This window comes from Salvelinus namaycush, chromosome 30 (assembly GCF_016432855.1).
Source record: "Salvelinus namaycush isolate Seneca chromosome 30, SaNama_1.0, whole genome shotgun sequence".
Taxonomy (NCBI): Eukaryota; Metazoa; Chordata; class Actinopteri; order Salmoniformes; family Salmonidae; genus Salvelinus; species Salvelinus namaycush.
The window spans coordinates 17,838,137-17,858,704 of record NC_052336.1 but is presented as its reverse complement, the minus strand read 5'-3'; the positions used below and the strand labels follow the sequence as shown (position 1 = coordinate 17,858,704).

Genomic DNA, 20,568 nt, shown 5'->3' with positions numbered 1-20,568 from the left:
TTTGTTTTTAGTTATTTAACCTTTAAACTAAGCAAGTCAGTTAAGAACATATTCTTATTTACAATGACAGCCTAGGAACAGGGGGTTAACTGCCTTGTTCAGGGGCAGAACAAGAGATTTTTACCTTGTCAGCTCGGGGATTCAATCCACCAACCTTTCGGTTACTGGCCCAACACTCTAACCAGTAGGTTACCTGCCGTAAGGTGACATATGAGCTAAATGATGAGTATACTCAGGTAAATGTCTCCCTAACTAGTGTTGGGACACCTCATCATCAATCCTCCTTCCTCCAGGGGACACCTGGACAGTTAGAGACGTGGCAGTCCTATAAGCCTGGGGGCCATGCATCTCAAGTTCCTTACTTTCCTTCACGCAAGGAATGGAATTTTTAAGTATGAGAACAGAAAAGCAGTGGAAATATGCCGAGAGGCTAAAGCATGCAATGGACCTTTCCATCTTCAAAGCCTCTGACAGTAATAATTCGAGTTGAAGAGTGAGAATCTCTTTGATTTTGAACAGGGTGATCTGGCTACAAATATCACAGGACAGACGGTGCAGCAGACCTTAGATAAGGCATTATGTATACCGGTCAAGAGTGATCAATAAAAATGTGAGAGTTGTCAAATACTAATCAATCACATTTTTATTGTGAAGTGATTTTTAACATATTCCACCATGGGTCACCAAGAAGGCCCTGCTAGCCTAAAGTTCAAGGCTTTCCTGGAACTATGCAGACAGAGCAAACACAATACTATGACTTCTGGGCAAGTGAGACAACAAACTACCAAAAAACTACCCAACCCCAAAAGCTGCAAGCTACACTGCTCAAAAAAATAAAGGGAACACTTAAACAACACAATGTAACTCCAAGTCAATCACACTTCTGTGAAATCAAACTGTACACTTAGGAAGCAACACTGATTGACAATAAATTTCACATGCTGTTGTGCAAATGGAATAGACAAAAGGTGGAAATTATAGGCAATTAGCAAGACACCCCCAAAAAAGGAGTGATTCTGCAGGTGGTGACCACAGACCACTTCTCAGTTCCTATGCTTCCTGGCTGATGTTTTGGTCACTTTTGAATGCTGGCGGTGCTCTCACTCTAGTGGTAGCATGAGACGGAGTCTACAACCCACACAAATGGCTCAGGTAGTGCAGTTCATCCAGGATGGCACATCAATGCGAGCTGTGGCAAAAAGGTTTGCTGTGTCTGTCAGCGTAGTGTCCAGAGCATGGAGGCGCTACCAGGAGACAGGCCAGTACATCAGGAGACGTGGAGGAGGCCGTAGGAGGGCAACAACCCAGCAGCAGGACCGCTACCTCCGCCTTTGTGCAAGGAGGTGCACTGCCAGCGCCCTGCAAAATGACCTCCAGCAGAATCAAGCACTATGGGGCCTGTGGCGGAAAAGGGCACAGTGACAAAGCTGGACCTCCTCCTAGGCCCTGTGGAGAGCCACACCACTGTCTCATGCTAGCTAATACACTCTCTGATCATCTATGACATACATGTGGTAAGATGCACATGTGTGTTAAAGATTACCTCAGAGTGGGGATATTATTCATGAGGTTGTAGTTAGAGTTACAGGAAGGTTGACATATTGGCAACATCAGTGGTCAGATGAAGCAGATGCTAAGCTACAGGACTGTTTTGCTAGCACAGACTGGAATATGTTCCCGGGATTCCTCCGACGGCATTGAGAAGTACACCACATCAGTCACTGGCTTCATCAATAAGTGCATCGATGATGTCGTCCCCACAGTGACTGCATGTACATACCCCAACCAGAAGCCATGGATTACAGGCAACATCAGCACTGAGCTAAAGGGTAGAGCTGCCGCTTTCAAGGAGCGGGAAGCTTATAAGAAATCACACTATGCCCTCCAACGAATCATCAAACAGGCAAAGCGTCAATACAGGACTAAGATCGAATCGTACTACACCGGCTCCGACGCTCATCGGATGTTGCAGGGCTTGCAAACTATTAGAGACTACAAAGGGAAGCGCAGCCGAGAGCTGCCCAGTGACATGAGCCTACCAGACAAGCTAAATTACTTCTGTGCTCGCTTCGAGGCAAGTAACACTGAAACATGCATGAGAGCATCAGCTGTTCCGGACAACTGTGTGATCACGTTCTCCACAGCCGATGTGAGTAAGACCTTAAAACAGGTCAACATTCACAAGGCCAGATGGATTACCAGGACGAATACTCTGCGCATGCGCTGACCAACTGGCAAGTGTCTTCACTGACATTTTCAACCTCTCCCTGTCTGAGTCTGTAATACCAACATGTTTCAAGCAGACCACCATAGTCCCTATGCCCAAGAGCACTAAGGTAACCTGCCTAAATGACTACAGACCGTCTGTAGCCATGAAGTGCTTTGAAAGCCTGGTCATGGCTCACAACAACACCATTATCTCAGAAACCCTAGACCCACTCCAATTTGCATACCACCCCAACAGATCCACAGATGATGCAATCTCTATTGCACTCCACACTGCTCTTTCCCACCTGGACAAAAGGAACACCTACATGAGAATGCTATTCATTGACTACATACATCTCAGGGTTCAACACCATAGTGCCCTCAAAGCTCATCACTAAGCTAAGGACCGTGGGACTAAACATCTCCCTCTGCAACTGGATCCTGGACTTCCCGACGGGCCGCCCCCAGGAGGTAAGGGTAAGTAACAACACATCTGCCACGCTGATCCTCAACACGGGGGCCCCTCAGGGGTGCGTGCTCGGTCCCCTCCTGTACTCCCTGTTCACTCATGACTGCACGGCCAGGCACGACTCTAACACCATCATTAAATTTGCCGATGACACAATAGGGATAGGCCTGATCACCGACAACAACGACACAGCCTATAGGGAGGATGTCAGAGACCTGACCGTGTGGTGCAAGAACAACAACCTCTCCCTCAAAGTGATCAAGACAAAGGAGATGACTGTGGACTATAGGAAAAGGAGGACCGAGCACACTCCCATTCTCATCGACAGGGCTGCAGTGGAGCAGGTTGAGAGCTTCAAGTTCCTTGGCGTCCACATCACCAACAAACGAACATGGTCCAAGCACACGAAGACAGTCGCGAAGAGGGCATGACAAAACTTATTCCCCCTCAGGAGACTGAAAAGATTTTGCATGGGTCCTCAGATCCTCAAAAGGTTCTACAGCTGCATCATCGAGAGCATCCTGACGGATTGTATCACTGCCTGGTATGGCAACTGCTAGGCCTACGACCGCAAGGCACTACAGTACATCACTGGGGCCAAGCTTCCTGCCATCCAGGACCTCTGTACCAGGCAGTGTCAGAGGAAGGCCCTAAAAATTGTCAAAGACTCCAGCCACCCTAGTCATAGACTGTTCTCTCTGCTACTGCACGACAAGCGGTACCGGAGCGCCAAGTCTAGGTCCAAGAGGCTTCTAAACAGCTTCTACCCCCAAGCCATAAGACTCCTGAACATCTAATCAAATGGCTACCCAGACTATTTGCACTGCCCCCTCCCCACCTCCTTTACACTGCTGCTACTCTCTGTTATTATCTATACATAGTCACTTTAATAACTCTACCTACATGTACATATTACCGCAATTATCTCGACTAACTGGTGCCCCCGCACATTGACTCTGTACCGGTATCCCCTGTATATAGCCTCGCTATTGTTATTTTACTGCTGCTCTTTAATTATTGGTTACTATTATTTCTTCTTTTTTAAGGTATTTTTATTAAACTGCGTTGATGGTTAAGAGCTTGTAAATAAGCATTTCACTGTAAGGTCTACACCTGTTGTATTCGGCGCATGTGACAAACACAATTTGATTTGATTTGATCAAATTTGATCATCTCTTACCCTAGCCTGGGTACAGTCTGTTTGTGCCATCATGCCACTCGTTGCCACTCCTTGTCATGCCATGGAGTTGACATGATACCAGATCTGGGACCAGTCTAATCTCACCCTAAAATCCTGAAATAACAAATCCTCAACATGAGGGCCCTCTGTGTCTACTGCTGAAACAGGACTCTTTACAAAGTACTAATGTTTAACAATATGGTCTTTGCAAAATGTCAGTACCTCTTTTTCAGTTTGTCTCAGACCGAAGAGGGAATTGCTAAACTGAGGGGCAGCAGTAGAATATACAGAGATGGACGGTGAGAGGACAACAATGGTAGTGTAACCTGTGTGAGTTATGACCAACTCATACTCATTTGCATTCTGGGTAAGTAGTAAGAATGAACACTTTACTTTATGTCATTTGCTATGCAGCGGCAGTGAAAGAGTTAAGGATGGTGTCTTGTGCACTGGAGGGCGATGAGTGAGTTATCTCCTTACCACCACAGGAGCAGAAAATGACAGAGGGTATTCTCTGAGGGAACTTCCAGAGTTCATATAGTCTGCCTGACTGCAGAAGGTACGGAGGCACGGAGACAGAGGAGGTGAGTGAACAGCTATGGTCTAAAGATGTTATTGTATCTCACAAAGACTCAAATGATGGATCATTGACATGTGATGGTGATATGCTACATATTGAATGTGCATTGTGTTTCTTACATAGTCTTACTGATTCAGCAACTTGCCGTCTTCTCCAGTTTCTCTGTCTAAGATCATATTAAAGTGATAAATGACTTGTATGTTTATGAGCATCAATCTGTCAATGCTATGAGACTAATGTAAATGCATTAAGAGCCCATCCAATTGTGTCTGAGGAACACTCTGGGTAAAGCTGCGTTGTGCTCGTGCATGACTGCACTGTTTTGTTTTTCTCTCCCAGGCCCAAACACTGTGAGGAAGATGAGGAGAGGAGACACCTCTCTGCTGAAGCAGCAGTCAAGCCCCTGCTTGGGAAACGGTAAGCTTGCTCTCACCCTCCTCCCCTTCTCTCCTTTTCTCTCCCTCTCTCATGCTTATTCATTCACTCAATCTCTCACATGCTCTCTCACTCATAGATGTAGACCCTCATACATGTAGACATCAGAGCTATAGATAAAACAACTAGCACTCCAACCAGTGCTCATAAAGGTTGATCTACTGTACTCTACTCTCTTAAAATATCTTTAGCCAGGGTGATAAGTGTCTTTCTCATACACAGACTGACAGAGATGTAGTTGACCTTCTCTTATAGAGGTGTCTTTGACAGAAGGTACAGTAGTTCAGGACTGGACCCCCACCAGTGACAGCAGGCTGGTGTCTGATAAAAACAGTGCGTGACAGCTGTGTCTGAGGCAAGAGAATTACTAATGGCTGGAGTGATCTCTGAACGTTCCTGCACAGGAACAGGGGGCGCTACAGTAAATGATCCAACACTGACAGGAAGATAGCAGGGATACAATGACCAGACCATTAGGAAACAACCCATCCAGGAGAAGCTCAAATTCCTTTTTGCCCCAATGTGCTAACATAATTGTATCAAAATGCCACTTGCAGACTCACAGGAGCTTCCTGGGATGTACAGAGGCTTAGAACAACATATACAACTGATCATGGCTCAGTTCTCTCTCATTCTCTCTGTCTCTCAGTCCCCACATCCCGCTATCATAAGTACATCAGTGCAGAGTGGGAACCATTGAGATCAGACTGTGTCTGTGCCTACATTCATCTCCTGTAATGCTCTCTATGGAGCTGCAGCAGAAATCCCCTCGGTCATATGATCTAATGCTCCCAAAACCAGATGTGCAGATCAATAATAGGAAGTCAGCTCCAATGCAGAACAACATTATTTCTCCATGTAATGAAGCGCTGAATGAAATATAGAGCAAGCTGAATGACATTGCTGTCCAAAGATAAAGCATTCTGCTGTGAGGCATTTAGACAGTCAACCTCAACAGGCCAGGTAAAAATAAACATGAATTGTTAACATTGTGACCTGCAGGTTGGTGTGTGTGTGTGTGTGTGTGTGTGTGTGTGTGTGTGTGTGTGTGTGTGTGTGTGTGTGTGTGTGTGTGTGTGTGTGTGTGTGTGTGTGTGTGTGTGTGTGTGTGTGTGTGTGTGTGTGTCCGAGCAGAGGGGGTTGGACAGGCAGCTGGGATGTGAGTTGTAGTCATATGGGGTTAATCAGAGCTGCAGCAGTTGTCCATTGGGGGAACAACAGGACCTTATCGACAACACTGAGTTTAATCTGCCCTACATCTCTCTTTCTGGAGCTCTACTAGGAAACGCTGAACAACACCAGTACCAGGTAGAAAATGGAGTCCTATGTCATGTGTTTACAGCATACACTACAAGCTATGTGAGTGTCTCTGCCGAAGCCAGTGTCAGATAGGATCAGCCTGGACTGAAATCACACAGATCAGGGTAGAGGGTCCTATAAGGTTTCAAATTGGCAGCTTTGAGCATGATCATGAAGGACAGTGTGTGCATGGGTAAACATGGGTTTGTGGGTCACTGTTTTGTCATCACCTATTCTAATGTGTGAGGTAGTCTGATCCTTTACTGAGGATGATTACCCATCCGATGACTGACATGATGCCAGAGAACTACAGCAGGATTATTAATTCTAACACTATGCACCTAAACCAAGGTCAGTCAGAGCTGAGATCATGTGTGCGGGTGGGTCTGTCGAGGCTCTGAGGCAAAGCAGTGATGCATGGCTGCGCAGCGGCAGTCCTCTCAATCAGGGCTGCCTGGGTAATGTTTACAATAAATGCGACAGCTGCATAGCTTGCTATCTGGCTACTTAAAGAGGAAGGCTGCGCCTACCAGCTTGTGATTCATTACTGTCCCAAAGGTGGAGAGGAGTGTATGAGGAGTGTTTGTGTGTGAGTGTGTGTGAGCCCAGCCAGCTGGGGGGAGTGCCGGTGGCTCTGCTCTGGGCTCTCTCTTTGTTGACAGCCGTTGTGACAAATCCCAAGGATCAGTGGCTCTGTCGACATGATGCCATTGGCTTCTTAAAATAGATAGAGAAGTACACTCAAAGAAAACAGAACCGCGGTCGTGAACCACGGCAGGTTCAGAGTGGGACTGACCCATATCGCAGCCAGCCCATCAGAGTCAGGCGACCAGCCTGTTAGCCAGTCTCTACCCCAGAGAGCCTGTACAGAGACACTGTGATTCTAGCTGAGATTTCCATCATCTGGACTCCCAGTGGAGACTGTACAGCACAGAGAGATGGCTGTGAACAGACCGGAAGGTAAGGCACATAGCAGACAACGAGTTAAGGTACACTACATACTGTTAGCTAGAGCCTCGGAAACTATTGTGTTGCTGTTTGAGAGAGTGTGTTAAAGTTCATAACGTGTGATGGAAATGAGATGGCTATTACTCTGGGAGGAATACTGATAGCTGTTTGATGTCTCTGACTAAGACAATTGTGTATAACTGATGCTGAGGCAGCAGTATAAGCAGAGAGAATGAGAATGAGAGTGAGAGAGCGAGAGAGAGAGAGAGAGAGAGAGAGAGAGAGAGAGAGAGAGAGAGAGAGAGAGAGAGAGAGAGAGAGAGAGAGAGAGAGAGAGAGAGAGAGAGAGAGAGAGAGACAGTGTGTGTGTGTGTGTGTGCGTGCGTGCGTGCGTGCGTGCGTGCGTGCGTGCGTGCGTGCGTGCGTGCGTGCGTGCGTGCGTGTGTGTGTGTGTGTGTGTGTGTGTGTGTGTGTGTGTGTGTGTGTGTGTGTGTGAGATTGAGGTAGCACTCCAATTCATTGAGAGGAAGAAGCGGTGCTAAATTATTTATGAGAACCCATCTATTAATCAATGCTGCTGCTGCTTCACAGAAACCCTCTCAGCTTTCAGAGTTCACCTGTGGTCTTTGCTGTAATGTGCTGCTCTCTCTGTCTGTCTGCAGTGCAGTGGGCAGTGGACAGGCGCTAGTTTGATCCACAAAGCTGTTCTTGGAAGTGGCTTAGGGTGAGCAGTGGGGTGTTTGTGGCACAGCATTTTGTCAGGAATGGCAGCCCTCTTGGAAAGGCTTGTCAGAATGGAGCATTGACATTGCTCTGTCACTGATGACACCAGAGCTTTTCTCTCAGGGGCACCAGGTCTGTATGGCCACAGTGCTGTCTGGGTGGATTTGGTTTCATGTCATTGGGGGTATCAACAAACCCCTCGTGGTTCGGTCACTTGATCTGTGGGTGCAGACCTGTCCCTAAATGGGACAACTGTGTGGTTACAGGACCAGTGACTGACAATCAGACACTGGGCTATAAAGTCTACAGTACAACAGTTACTGTCACGGTTGCACAGATGATTATGATTAGGACCATAAACCTTAAAGGAATAGAGCTGATATGTGTCTGGAGACAAATCAAAATGGCAGTCATACTGTATTTCCAAAGTCCAGTTTTCAATTTTGAAAATCACATTGAGCCACTTAAGACAGCAGATTTTTTCAGTGTAATCTGCCAGCTCAAGATTTGTGTCCCTAGCCTCATCTTGATACATGACAAACAAACATGTTCATGAAACAGTATAAACAACATCGTTGTAGCCTGAGTGTACAACTGCAGATACTCTGGTCTTCAGGAAATGAAGAGAATGATGGAACAGCTGGGAATTAAAACTGAATTAAATCATTCACAAACTGACTAGTAATAAGGGTAATAAGATGATTTCTGACAGTACAATTCACTCAGCAGACAGTCTCTGCATTAGATAAACACTAACCTGATGTCATTCTCTACCCTGTCTCTATGTTGTCCTCAGAGAGGACAGTACGGGGCCTGGTGTTGACCCTAAAGGTCATAAGTGAAAATAGCATATTGTCTCGGAGGCAATGTAACGTGATCAGTTGTCAGTATTTATGTGGGTCACAAGTGCTCAAGGATCTGCTTACCAGAGTAATTTCAAAAGGAGATTGCAGTATAAGTGCAGCACAATTTGTCAATATGTCATGGTGGTTGTTTTGCCTTGCCTCAAGGTAACTCTGCTAAGCAAATAAATCAATATATGCTAATAGATCTAATATTAGCTAACACATTATGCTAATAGTTCTCTGTTAATACTAGGTGAACATGCAAAGCAATGCTTTTAGCAGAGGGATGTCATGACAGTGAGGTGTTGTGATGACAAAGCAGATATGAGTTCTGAGTGAATAGAAATACTGGAATTGGCAGCAATTTTTGGGGATTTAGCTCCACCTCCTACAATAACAAAACTTCAATCTAACACTTACAAAACTAAGTGTATACATATCTGTACAGTGTTTATACTAGCTGCTACACTACTGCTGGTGTTTTTACAGACATGCCGAGACAATTCCCTAAGATCACGCTAAGTGAGGTGGATGAGGAGACACGTCTGCTGGCTGAGAAGGTGTACGCGTCAGCGCTGAAGGAGGAGGACACTAAGGATGCCCTGTCCATGTTCACCGTCCCTGAGGACTGTCCCATCGGCCTGCACCAGGCCAAGGAGAGGGAGCTGCTCAAAGAGCTGGCAGAGCAGCATTCAGAAGAGAGTGCCAAGAGGTGAGTCTGGCCCTCAACAATACAAGGCCTCATGGAATCGAACCTAGCTGATCAATTAAGTACTGAATTCATAAGAATGTTTGGTTTCCAGGAAGAAGAGTTTCAAGATGATCCGTTCGCAGTCTGCGTCCTTGCAGGGCCTGCAGATCCCTGTGACTGCAGAGTGGGCCCGTTCTGTGGTTACCCCATTCCTCTCACCCTCCTCCACCTGCTCCTCACTTCCAGAGAACTGCCCCGAGTACCAGAGGGTCACCATCAGTGGAGACTACTGTGCTGGTGTAAGTTCTCCGAGCAGGTGGCATACAGTTCATACTCAACTCATACAGTATTTCACTGCATACTGGAAGAGTTGCAATGAAATTGGACAGTAATGATTGTGTTTTGCTTTTCGTGTATTGATGTGAATAATGATGTGTATACTGTATATTTATGTTTTTGGTTCATCTGTAAAAGAGAACTTGGACTCAGCATGACTCCCTGTCAAAATAAAAGTTAGATAAACAATTTAAATAATAAAAGTGGTATGACTTTAAATTCCCAGGTGGTTAAGAATAATCTTGTGTGTCAGAGTCCACAGGATGAAATGGAAAGCTATGTGATAAGACTAGTAATGACAGCTCTCTCCCCAGATCACAGTAGAGGACTATGAACAGGCAGCAAAAACCCTGATGAAAGCCCTGTTCATTAGGGAGAAGTACTCCAGACTGGCCTACCATCGCTTTCCCCGGACCGTCGCTCAGTTCCTCCGCAGCGCTGAGAACCACACGTGGAAGGAAGAGGACGAGGTTCTACCAGGTATACACTGAGTGTACAAAACATTAAGAACACCTCCCTTTTGCCCTCAGAACAGCCTCAATTTGGCGGCGCATGGGCTCCACAAGCTGTTGAAAGTGTTCCACAGAGATGCTGGCCCATGTTGACTCCAATAATTCCTACAGTTGTGACAAGTTGGCTGGATGTCCCTTGGGTGGTGATGCACACAGGAAACTGTTGAGTGTGAAAAACCAAGCAGCGTTGCAGTTCTTGACACAAACCGGTGCGCCTGTCACCTATGACCATACCCCGTCCAAAGACACTTAAATATTTTGTCTTATCCATTCACCCTCGGAATGGCACACATACACAATCCATGTCTCAATTGTCTCAAGGCTTAAAAATCCTTCTTTAACTTATCTCCTCCCCTTCATCTACACTGATTGAAGTGGATTTAACAAGTGACATCAATAAGGGATCATAGCTTTCACCTGGATTCACCTGGTCAGTCTATGTCATGGAAAGAGCAGGTGTTCATAATGTTTTGTACACTCAGTGTAAACTCAAACAGTGCCCATAAATTAACTACACTGCTCAAAAAAATAAAGGGAACACTTAAACAACACAATGTAACTCCAAGTCAATCACACTTCTGTGAAATCAAACTGTCCACTTAGGAAGCAACACTGATTGACAATAAATTTCACATGCTGTTGTGCAAATGGAATAGACAAAAGGTGGAAATTATAGGCAATTAGCAAGACACCCCCAATAAAGGAGTGGTTCTGCAGGTGCCTACCTCCGCCTTTGTGCAAGGAGGAGCACTGCCAGAGCCCTGCAAAATGACCTCCAGCAGGCCACAAATGTGCATGTGTCTGCTCAAACGGTCAGAAACAGACTCCATGAGGGTGGTATGAGGGCCCGACGTCCACAGGTGGGGGTTGTTCTTACAGCCCAACACCGTGCAGGACATTTGGCATTTGCCAGAGAACACCAAGATTGGCAAATTTGCCACTGGCGCCCTGTGCTCTTCACAGATGAAAGCAGGTTCACACTGAGCACATGTGACAGACGTGACAGAGTCTGGAGACGCCGTGGAGAACGTTCTGCTGCCTGCAACATCCTCCAGCATGACCGGTTTGGCGGTGGGTCAGTCATGGTGTGGGGTGGCATTTCTTTGTGGGGCTGCACAGCCCTCCATGTGCTCGCCAGAGGTAGCCTGACTGCCATTAGGTACCGAGATGAGATCCTCAGACCCCTTGTGAGACCATATGCTGACATATGCACATTTGTGGCCTGCTGGAGGTCATTTTGCAGGGCTCTGGCACTGCTCCTCCTGCTCCTCCTTGCACAAAGGCGGAGGTAGCGGTCCTGCTGCTGGGTTGTTGCCCTCCTACGGCCTCCTCCACGTCTCCTGATGTACTGGCCTGTCTCCTGGTAGCGCCTCCATGCTCTGGACACTACGCTGACAGACACAGCAAACCTTCTTGCCACAGCTCACATTGATGTGCCATCCTGGATGAGCTGCACTACCTGAGCCACTTGTGTGGGTTGTAGACTCCGTCTCATGCTACCACTAGAGTGAAAGCAGCGCCAGCATTCAAAAGTGACAAAAACATCAGCCAGGAAGCATAGGAACTGAGAAGTGGTCTGTGGTCACCACCTGCAGAACCACTCCTTTATTGGGGGTGTCTTGCTAATTGCCTATAATTTCCACCTTTTGTCTATTCCATTTGCACAACAGCATGTGAAATTTATTGTCAATCAGTGTTGCTTCCTAAGTGGACAGTTTGATTTCACAGAAGTGTGATTGACTTGGAGTTACATTGTGTTGTTTAAGTGTTCCCTTTATTTTTTTGAGCAGTGTATATGTCCATAATGTGTTCTTAACGTCCTGTACAAGTAGAGTCCATTGTATTAGAGTCTATGTCAGTCATACTGGTCTCCCCACAGATGTCTGCCCTTGCCCCAGGGAGGGGGAGGACCCTTACAACATTGAGAATATCCCAGACAACCTGAGCTATGAGCTGCAGATGAAAGATGGCATAGTGTATGTGTATGAGAACGCAGAGGCTCTAAGTCAGAACAGGCCCCGCAGCCTGCCCTACCCTGACCTGGAGACCTTTGCCATAGACCTCAGCCATGTGCTGGCCATGATCATTGATGGACCTACGTGAGTGACCACCACTTCCTGAACTCACCACTGTGTAATGGAGCTTTATTTTTGTCTCTGCATAACTAACGTGCTTTACAGGAAGACCTATTGTCACAGACGCCTGAACTTCCTGGGCTCAAAGTTCTACCTGCATGAAATGCTCAATGAGATGGCTGAGCTAAAGGAACTTAAGGGTGTTCCACACAGAGACTTCTACAATGTCAGAAAGGCAAGTTTCCAACACTTGAATGTGAAAGCTAAATTTGTAATGTGAAGTGAAAGTCCACCGTTTAGATCTGATGTGGCTACTTTCCCAGAGGCTTTGTGATAAAACAATGACAATCAAACTGTGACGTCTCTCTTTCCCCAGGTGGACACACACATCCATGCAGCCGCCTGCATGTCCCAGAAGCACCTTCTGAACTTCATCCAGACCACCTACAAGACGGAGGCAGACCGTGTGGTGCTGGAGAAGGGCGGGCGGAAGCTGACTCTCAGAGAGGTGTTTGAACACCTCAACATGGACCCCTATGACCTCACTGTGGACTCCCTGGATGTACACGCTGTAAGACCCTCCCTCTCTCTATCTATTTCTCCTGCCATCATACAATACCCTTACAAAGAAAAACAAATGAAAAAATCATGGGGAAAAACATCGTTTTCAGACACGTGGGAAGTTCCACATCTTATTTTCCATGTATTTTTCCCTCATGTGAAAATATATAACACTATTACTCTATTAGGTGTTTAAAGCGGCAATCCTTAATTGAAACATGAACAAAGGGGTCTCCCCACCACCGTTTCAGTAAAAAGCCAAGGTTTGGGGCTGGAGAAATGCAACCACTCTCAAATCCTTACCCTACGCTACGGATGCAAGGACTGTCCATCCATGATACACTACATGACCAAAAGTATGTGAACACTTGCTCGTCGAACATCTCATTCCAAAATCATGGGCAGTAATTTGGAGTTGGTCCTCCCTTTGCTGCTATAACAGCCTCCCCTCTTCTAGGAAGGCTTCCACTAGATGTTGGAACATTGAATCGTCTACAATGTCATTGTATGCTGTACCATTAAGCTTTCCCTTCACTAGAACTACGGGGCCTAGCCCGAACCATGAAAAACAGCCCCAGACCATTATTCCTCCTCCACCAAACTTTACAGTTGGCACTATGCATTGGGGCAGGTAGCATTCTCCTGGCATCCGCCAAACCCAGATTCGTCCGCCGGACTGTCAGATGGTGAAGCGTGATTCATCACTCCAGAGAACTAATTTCCACTGCTCCAGAGTCCAATGGCAGCGAGCTATACACCACTCCAGCCGACGCTTTACATTGCGCATGGTGATCTGCTCTGCCGTGGAAACCCATTTCATGAAGCTCCCGACGAACAGTTCTTGTGCTGACGTTGTTTTCAGAGGCAGTTTGGAACTCGGTAGATGTAACCAAGGACAGACAAACTCTGGAGTGTTGCAACCGAGGACAGACGATTTTTAAGCGCTACGCACTTCAGCCCTCGGCGGTCATGAGGCAAAATATTTTATATTCTTCAAGAATCAATTGGTAAATATCATTAATTTATAAGTCCAAAAATGGATGTGGTCACTAAGGATTTCCCCTTTAATAACAGGTAGTGACTTTCATACAGCAGAACTATACTGAGTGTACAAGATATTAAGAACACCTGCTCTTTCCATGACATAGACTGATCAGGTGAATCCAGGTGAAATCTATGATCCCTTATTGATGTCACTTGTTAAATCCACTTCAATCAGGGTAGATGAAGGGGAGGAGACAGGTTAAATAATCATTTTTAAGCCTTGAGACAATTGAGACATTGATTGTGTACAGTATGTGTGCTATTCAGAGGGTGAAAGAGCAAAAAAAAAGATTTAAGTGACTTTGAACGGGGTATGGTTGTAGGTGCCAGGCGCACTGGTTTGTGTCAAAAACTACAATGCTGCTAGGTTTATCACGCTCAACAGTGTCCAGTGTGTATCAAGACTGATCAACCACCCAAAAGACATCCAGCCAACTGTGGGAAGCATTGGAGTCAACATTGGCCAGCATCCCTGTGGAACACTTACGACACCTTGTAGAGTTCATGCCCCAATGAATAGAGGCTGTTCTGAGGGCAAAAGGGGGTTGCAACTCAGTATTAGGAAGGTATTCTTAATGTTTTGTACACTCAGTGTATGTCGCCATTTGAACGTGAACCATTAACATGCCCTTAAAAGAGAAATCATTTTGTCCACTGCTCTGTGAATGTCCCGCATAATTTCTCCCTTGTAAATAATTTAGGATTTTTAGATGCTGTCACCATAATTCCATAGGTGGAAACATTGCTTCTGCAACATGTTAACAGAATAACATTATTTAAAACCCACGTGAACTTTCCACATGTGAAACTGCACATTTTATTTATTTGTAATTTTTATCATGTGGAAGTTTTCACATACAGTGCCTTCGGGAATTATTCAGACCCCTTTACTTTTTTCATATTTTGTTACGTTACAGCTTTATTCTAAAATTGATTAAATTGTTTTTTTCCTCATCAATCTACACACAATACCCCATAATGACAAACCAAAAACATGTACTTATGTAAATGTGAAATATCACATTTACATAAGTATTCAGACCCTTTACTTAATACTTTGTTGAAGCACCTTTGGCAGCGATTAGAGTATTGAGTCTTCTTGGGTAAGACACCACAAGCTTGGCACACCTGTATTTGGGGAGTTTCTCCCAGTTTCTGCTGATCCTCTCAAGCTCTGTCAGGTTGGATGGGGAGGACAATGACCCTAAGCACACAGCCAAGACAACGCAGGAGTGGCTTCGGGGCAAGTCTCTCCAGAGATGTTCGATCGGGTTCAAGTCCGGGCTCTGGCTGGGCCACTCAAGGACATTCAGAGACTTGTCCCGAAGCCACTCCTGCATTGTCTTGGCTGTGTGCTTAGGCTCGTTGTCCTGTTGGAAGGTGAACCTTCGCCCCAGTCTGAGGTCCAGAGCGCTCTGGAGCAGGTTTTCATCAAGGATCTCTCTATACTTTGCTCCATTCACCTTTTCCTCAATCCTGACTAGTCTACTAGTCCCTGCCGCTGAAAAACATCCCCACAGCATGATGCTTCCACCACCATGCATCACCGTAAGGATGGTATTGGCCAGGTGATGAGCGGTGCCTGGTTTCCTCCAGACGTGACGCTTGGCATTCAGTCCAAAGAGTTCAATCTTGGTTTCATCAGACCAGAGCATTTTGTTTCTCATGGTCTGAGAGTCTTGAAGTGCCTTTTGGAAAACTCCAAGCCGGCTGTTATGTGCCTTTTACTGAGGAGTGGCTTCCGTCTGGCCACTCTACCATAAAGGTCTGATTGGTGGAGTGCTGCAGAGATGGTTGTCCTTCTGGAAAGTTCTCCCATCTCCACAGAGGAACTCTAGAGCTCTGTCAGAGTGACCATTGGGTTCTTGGTCACCTCCTTGACCAAGGCCTTTTGTCCCCCAATTGCTCAGTTTGGCTGGGCAGCCAGCTCTTGGAAGTCTTGGTGGTTCCAAACTTCCATGTAAGAATGATGGCCACTGTGTTCTTAGGGACCTTCAATGCTGCAGAAATGTTTTGGTACCCTTCCCCAGATCTGTGCCTCGACACAATCCTGTCTCGGAGACCTACGGACAATTCCTTTGACCTCATGGCTTTGTTTTTGCTCTGACATGCACAGTCAACTGTGGGACCTTATATTGACAGGTGTGTGCCTTTCAAAATCATGTCCAATCAATTGAATTTCCCACAGGTGGACTCCAATCAAGTTGTAGAAACATCTCAAGGATGATCAATGGAAACAGGATGCACCTGAGCTCAACTTCGAGTCTCATAGCAAAAGGTCTGAATACTTATGTAAATATTTTTGGGGTATTTTGTATATTTTTTTGTATTTAAATGTTTAAAAAAACTGTTTTGCTTTGCCATTATGGGGTATTCTGTGTAGATTGTTGAGTTTTTAAAATGTTATTTAATCCATTTTAGAATAAGGCTGTAACGTAACAAAATGTTGGAAAAATCAAGGGGTCTGAATACTTTCCGAAGGCACTGTATGAAACTGCAAATGTGATTTTCACATGATTGAATTTCACATGTGAACTTGCATTTCCACATGGGAAAGTGAGCTTTTCACATGTGAAATTGCATATCCGATTTTCACCTGGAAATTTCACAAGTGAAACCGCAATTCACATGTGAGGTGAAAACATGTTACTCTCCTCACATGTTACAAGGTGGTGTTGACTTGTGAACTCTTAATTGAATACATGTGAAAATATGGTCACACATGTGAAATTTAAGTTCAACATGTGAAAACAGAAAATGCTTGTTAGACACATGTTTTTTTTAAAGAGTATATCATCCATACTGTACAGGAACAGCTGTTATGCCATAAAACACATATTTATTGTGTAACCATAGCTGTTCAGTTATATCTATAGCTAGAGACACATTTCAGTTTTGGAGATCTGTTAGCACCATCCATAAGCTAATATTAGATATCTGTGTGTGTCTCACCCCACAGGGCAGACAAACCTTTCACAGATTCGATAAGTTCAACTCCAAGTACAACCCAGTGGGGGCCAGTGAACTCAGAGAAATCTACCTGAAAACAGACAACCTCATAGATGGAGAGTACTTTGCAAGCATTATCAAGGTATAGTTCATTCATACAGAAAACATCCTGAATCTCTGAAATTGATAACACGTGTTATGTTGCACAAGCTATCATTATTATGCAACAACAACATGTGCAGCAACACATTTGAGGATGTGTTACTCTGATGGATGGGAGGTGACAGAGACCCCGAATAATGGTGTTGTTTGGAGATGAGAGAACATCACAATTATTTGATCTTTCTACCTGTCTTGCCCTTGACAGGAAGTGTCCCATGACCTAGAGGAGAGTAAGTACCAGCATGCTGAGCCTCGTCTGTCCATCTACGGACGCTCTGCAGACGAATGGGACAGCCTCTCCAAGTGGTTCATCCAGCACAAAGTGCACTCTACCAACATGCAGTGGATCATCCAAGTCCCCAGGATCTAGTAAGTGCTGCTGCCTGAGTGACAGCTGAAGGCAAAGAGTTACATTTCACTTTCAACTGGAGAAGGTATGTAACATGTCTACTATATAATATAATACTCTTTTAATGAGATGTTTGTCATGCTTAAAAATCTTTCACTTCTTTCAGTGATATTTTCAAGTCAAAAAAGTTGATCACTAACTTTGCCAAGATGTTGGAGAACATATTCCTTCCTCTGTTTGAGGCTACAGTCAAGCCACAGAAGCATAAAGAGCTACATGTATTTCTCAAATATGTGAGTATAATTCATTTGGATTTTCCTGCAAAAACTATCCTGATAGTGTCAACCATTCACCATTCAACCCCTACTCTTCCTGTGCAGGTGACAGGCTTTGACAGTGTGGATGATGAGTCCAAGCACAGTGACCACATGTTCTCCTACAAGAGCCCCAAGCCTGAGCAGTGGACAGCAGATGAAAACCCTCCCTACAGCTACTACCTCTTCCACATGTACGCCAACATCATGGTGCTCAACAATCTGAGGAAGTACGTACCTGTTGATATCTGCCCCTCTCAGGCCTCTGGTAATGGACCCAAACCATTACATCTCATTCAAGAGAAACATAGAGTTCCAACTGTCTTTCTGCTGATGCTGCTGAGGGGAAAATGTAGGTGTTACACCCATTGTTCAGTTGCTATTATTCATTGAATTTACAGTAAGGCACTTCAGAATGTCCTGAGGTCAACCAAGGGGAGCAGAACACGTGTCTGGTTGCAGTCATGCTACGTTACTGCACAGTGTAATGCACCAAGGCATCTATAAATAAATTCCCTATGATAATACAAAGGAATAGAATTACAGACTTGAATTACTGGCACATATGGTCAAGGGGCTCCTCCAAGGTCACTGAAGATGCTACTGTAGGTCCTACATAATGCACTTGTGTAACTTTGTTTGTGTATGTGTAACGTGTGTGTGTGTGTGTGTGTGTGTGTGTGTGTGTGTGTGTGTGTGTGTGTGTGTGTGTGTGTGTGTGTGTGTGTGTGTGTGTGTGTGTGTGTGTGTGTGTGTGTGTGTGTGTGTGTGTGAATATGACCACTGAATATTTCCCTGGGTCTCTTCCAGAGAGCGAGGCTTGAGCACCTTCCAGTTCCGTCCACACTGCGGGGAGGCTGGATCCATCACCCACCTGGTCTCTGCTTTCCTCACAGCTGACAACATCTCCCATGGCCTCAACCTCAAGAAGGTAATTTACTACTAGACTGAATCCTGCATCAACTGTCCTCAACACACTCCAGCCTACACACATTTATTTGCCATCAATGGACTAATATAATTCCTCAACTCCCCAGCATGTTTGAATGGAGCACTCTCATGCTGATCTCCCATGTGATACAGTAGGTGCTACTCACATGAATAGTGGATGTCATGAGATGACCCTAAAGAAATGTAAAGCTATGTAATATTCTCACATGAAAGCACGCTGTATAAATGCAAGCCATTGTACTGTATTACAGTAACAGTGTTCACCCCTTCAGGGCTTCCTGTTTGCTTCATTTTCCTGTCTTTCTGTGGGCCTAACCAGCACACAGACAAGGAAAGGCCCTGTCTACCAGGCCTGCTCAATGCAAATACAGCCACTGAAAATAACTGAGCCAGCCACAGGGACAGGAGCTAGCTTTCAACTTTTGACACATTTTAACATCTACCGTGTCTGCTGAACAGTAAGCAGAGACCCTGTACGATGAGCAGGTGACAGCGAGGTGTGTGTGAGTCTGTGTGTATGTACTGAGTGTGTCTGTCTCTCTCTGCCACAGAGCCCTGTCCTACAGTACCTGTACTACCTGGCCCAGGTGCCCATTGCCATGTCTCCTCTGAGCAATAACAGCTTGTTCCTGGAATATTCCAAAAACCCTCTCAGGGAATTCCTACACAAGGGGTTGTGCGTGTCTCTATCAACAGATGATCCTATGCAGTTCCACTATACCAAGGTAAACTGTTGGAAAAAATAGTAGCTCAAATCAGCTCCAGCTGAGTGTTCCATAGCTGTATTGTAGGACAGTACTTGATGACAGTGTGTCCTGTCTGTAGGAGGCACTTATGGAGGAGTATGCCATCGCGGCCCAGCTGTGGAAGCTCAGCACCTGTGATGTGTGTGAGATTGCCAGGAACAGTGTGCTGCAGAGTGGCCTGTCTCACCAGGTAGAGCTCTGGGCACTGATATCTACACTCTTAGAAAAAAGGGTTCCAAAAGGGCTCTTCGCTGGCCTCACAGGAGAACCCTTTTTGTTCCAGGTAGAATACTTTTTGGTTCCAGGTAGAAACCCAAAAGTGTTCTACCAGGAACCAAAAAAGGTACTTCAAAGGGTTCTCCTATGGTGACAGCCAATGAACCCTTTTACGTTCTAGATATCACCTTTTTTATAGAGTGTATAATAGCATGAATGCAAAATAACATTGAATATCCTTCCCCTGTCCCCCATCTAATGGAGTGGTTATACTTAAGGAGCTTACATGATATACAATCTCTGGTAATACTGTATAACTAATTTTGTGCAGGAGAAGAAGCACTTTATTGGGGCCAACTACTTGAAGGATGGACCTGAGGGGAACGACATTCGGCGGACCAATGTGGCTCAGATCCGCATGGCCTACCGCCACGAGACCCTGTGCAATGAGCTCAGCTTCCTTGTGGATGCAGTGAAGACTGAAGCGGCCATTGGCACACAACCAGAGTGACCACAACAACATGGGACTTAGCTCAATTCATGCATGTAAGCTCTCAACCATCACAACGATATCTCTTGCGTTCATGGGAGAAAAAGCCCAATGGTTTGAATGGATAAGTGTGTCTCTTGTTTCTCTGGCTGCATGTGTGCTACTGTGAAAGCAGATAACAAGGGGTGCCATTGCAGTTAAAGAGATTCTCCAGTACTTTTGTATACTTTTTGCCAGTAGTTCTGAAAGTAGTGCTCAAGAGCCAAAAGTGGTCCCCGAAAATGGTGTACTATGTCACATACTGTATGTGCAGATATATGCATCATGACATTACTCTCTCTCTCTCGCTCTGCTGTGGGTGCATCATGTTAGCTGTCAAATGGCGAGGGGCTGAAGCTCATTGGTTGAATTCGAATCCTAAGGGGCTGGCCCACATGGAGGAATATGTAGGCCAAGCACAGCTTCCAGAATAGTAGTTGCTTTCA

At 45.5% G+C, this 20,568-nt stretch overlaps 1 protein-coding gene across 1 annotated transcript; it reads left to right on the top strand.

Annotated features, from left to right (window-relative positions):
• The first annotated feature begins 9,178 nt into the window (after window positions 1-9,178).
• On the top strand, window positions 9,179-20,104 carry LOC120024832 (AMP deaminase 3-like). The gene is made up of 14 exons (XM_038969155.1): window positions 9,179-9,399; window positions 9,491-9,677; window positions 10,029-10,194; window positions 12,106-12,325; window positions 12,407-12,536; window positions 12,678-12,872; window positions 16,866-16,997; window positions 17,223-17,386; window positions 17,533-17,659; window positions 17,747-17,910; window positions 18,491-18,611; window positions 19,183-19,356; window positions 19,457-19,567; window positions 19,925-20,104. The coding sequence occupies exons 1-14, from the start codon at window positions 9,179-9,181 to the stop codon at window positions 20,102-20,104; spliced, it is 2,292 nt and encodes a 763-aa protein (XP_038825083.1).
• Window positions 20,105-20,568: the final 464 nt, after the last annotated feature.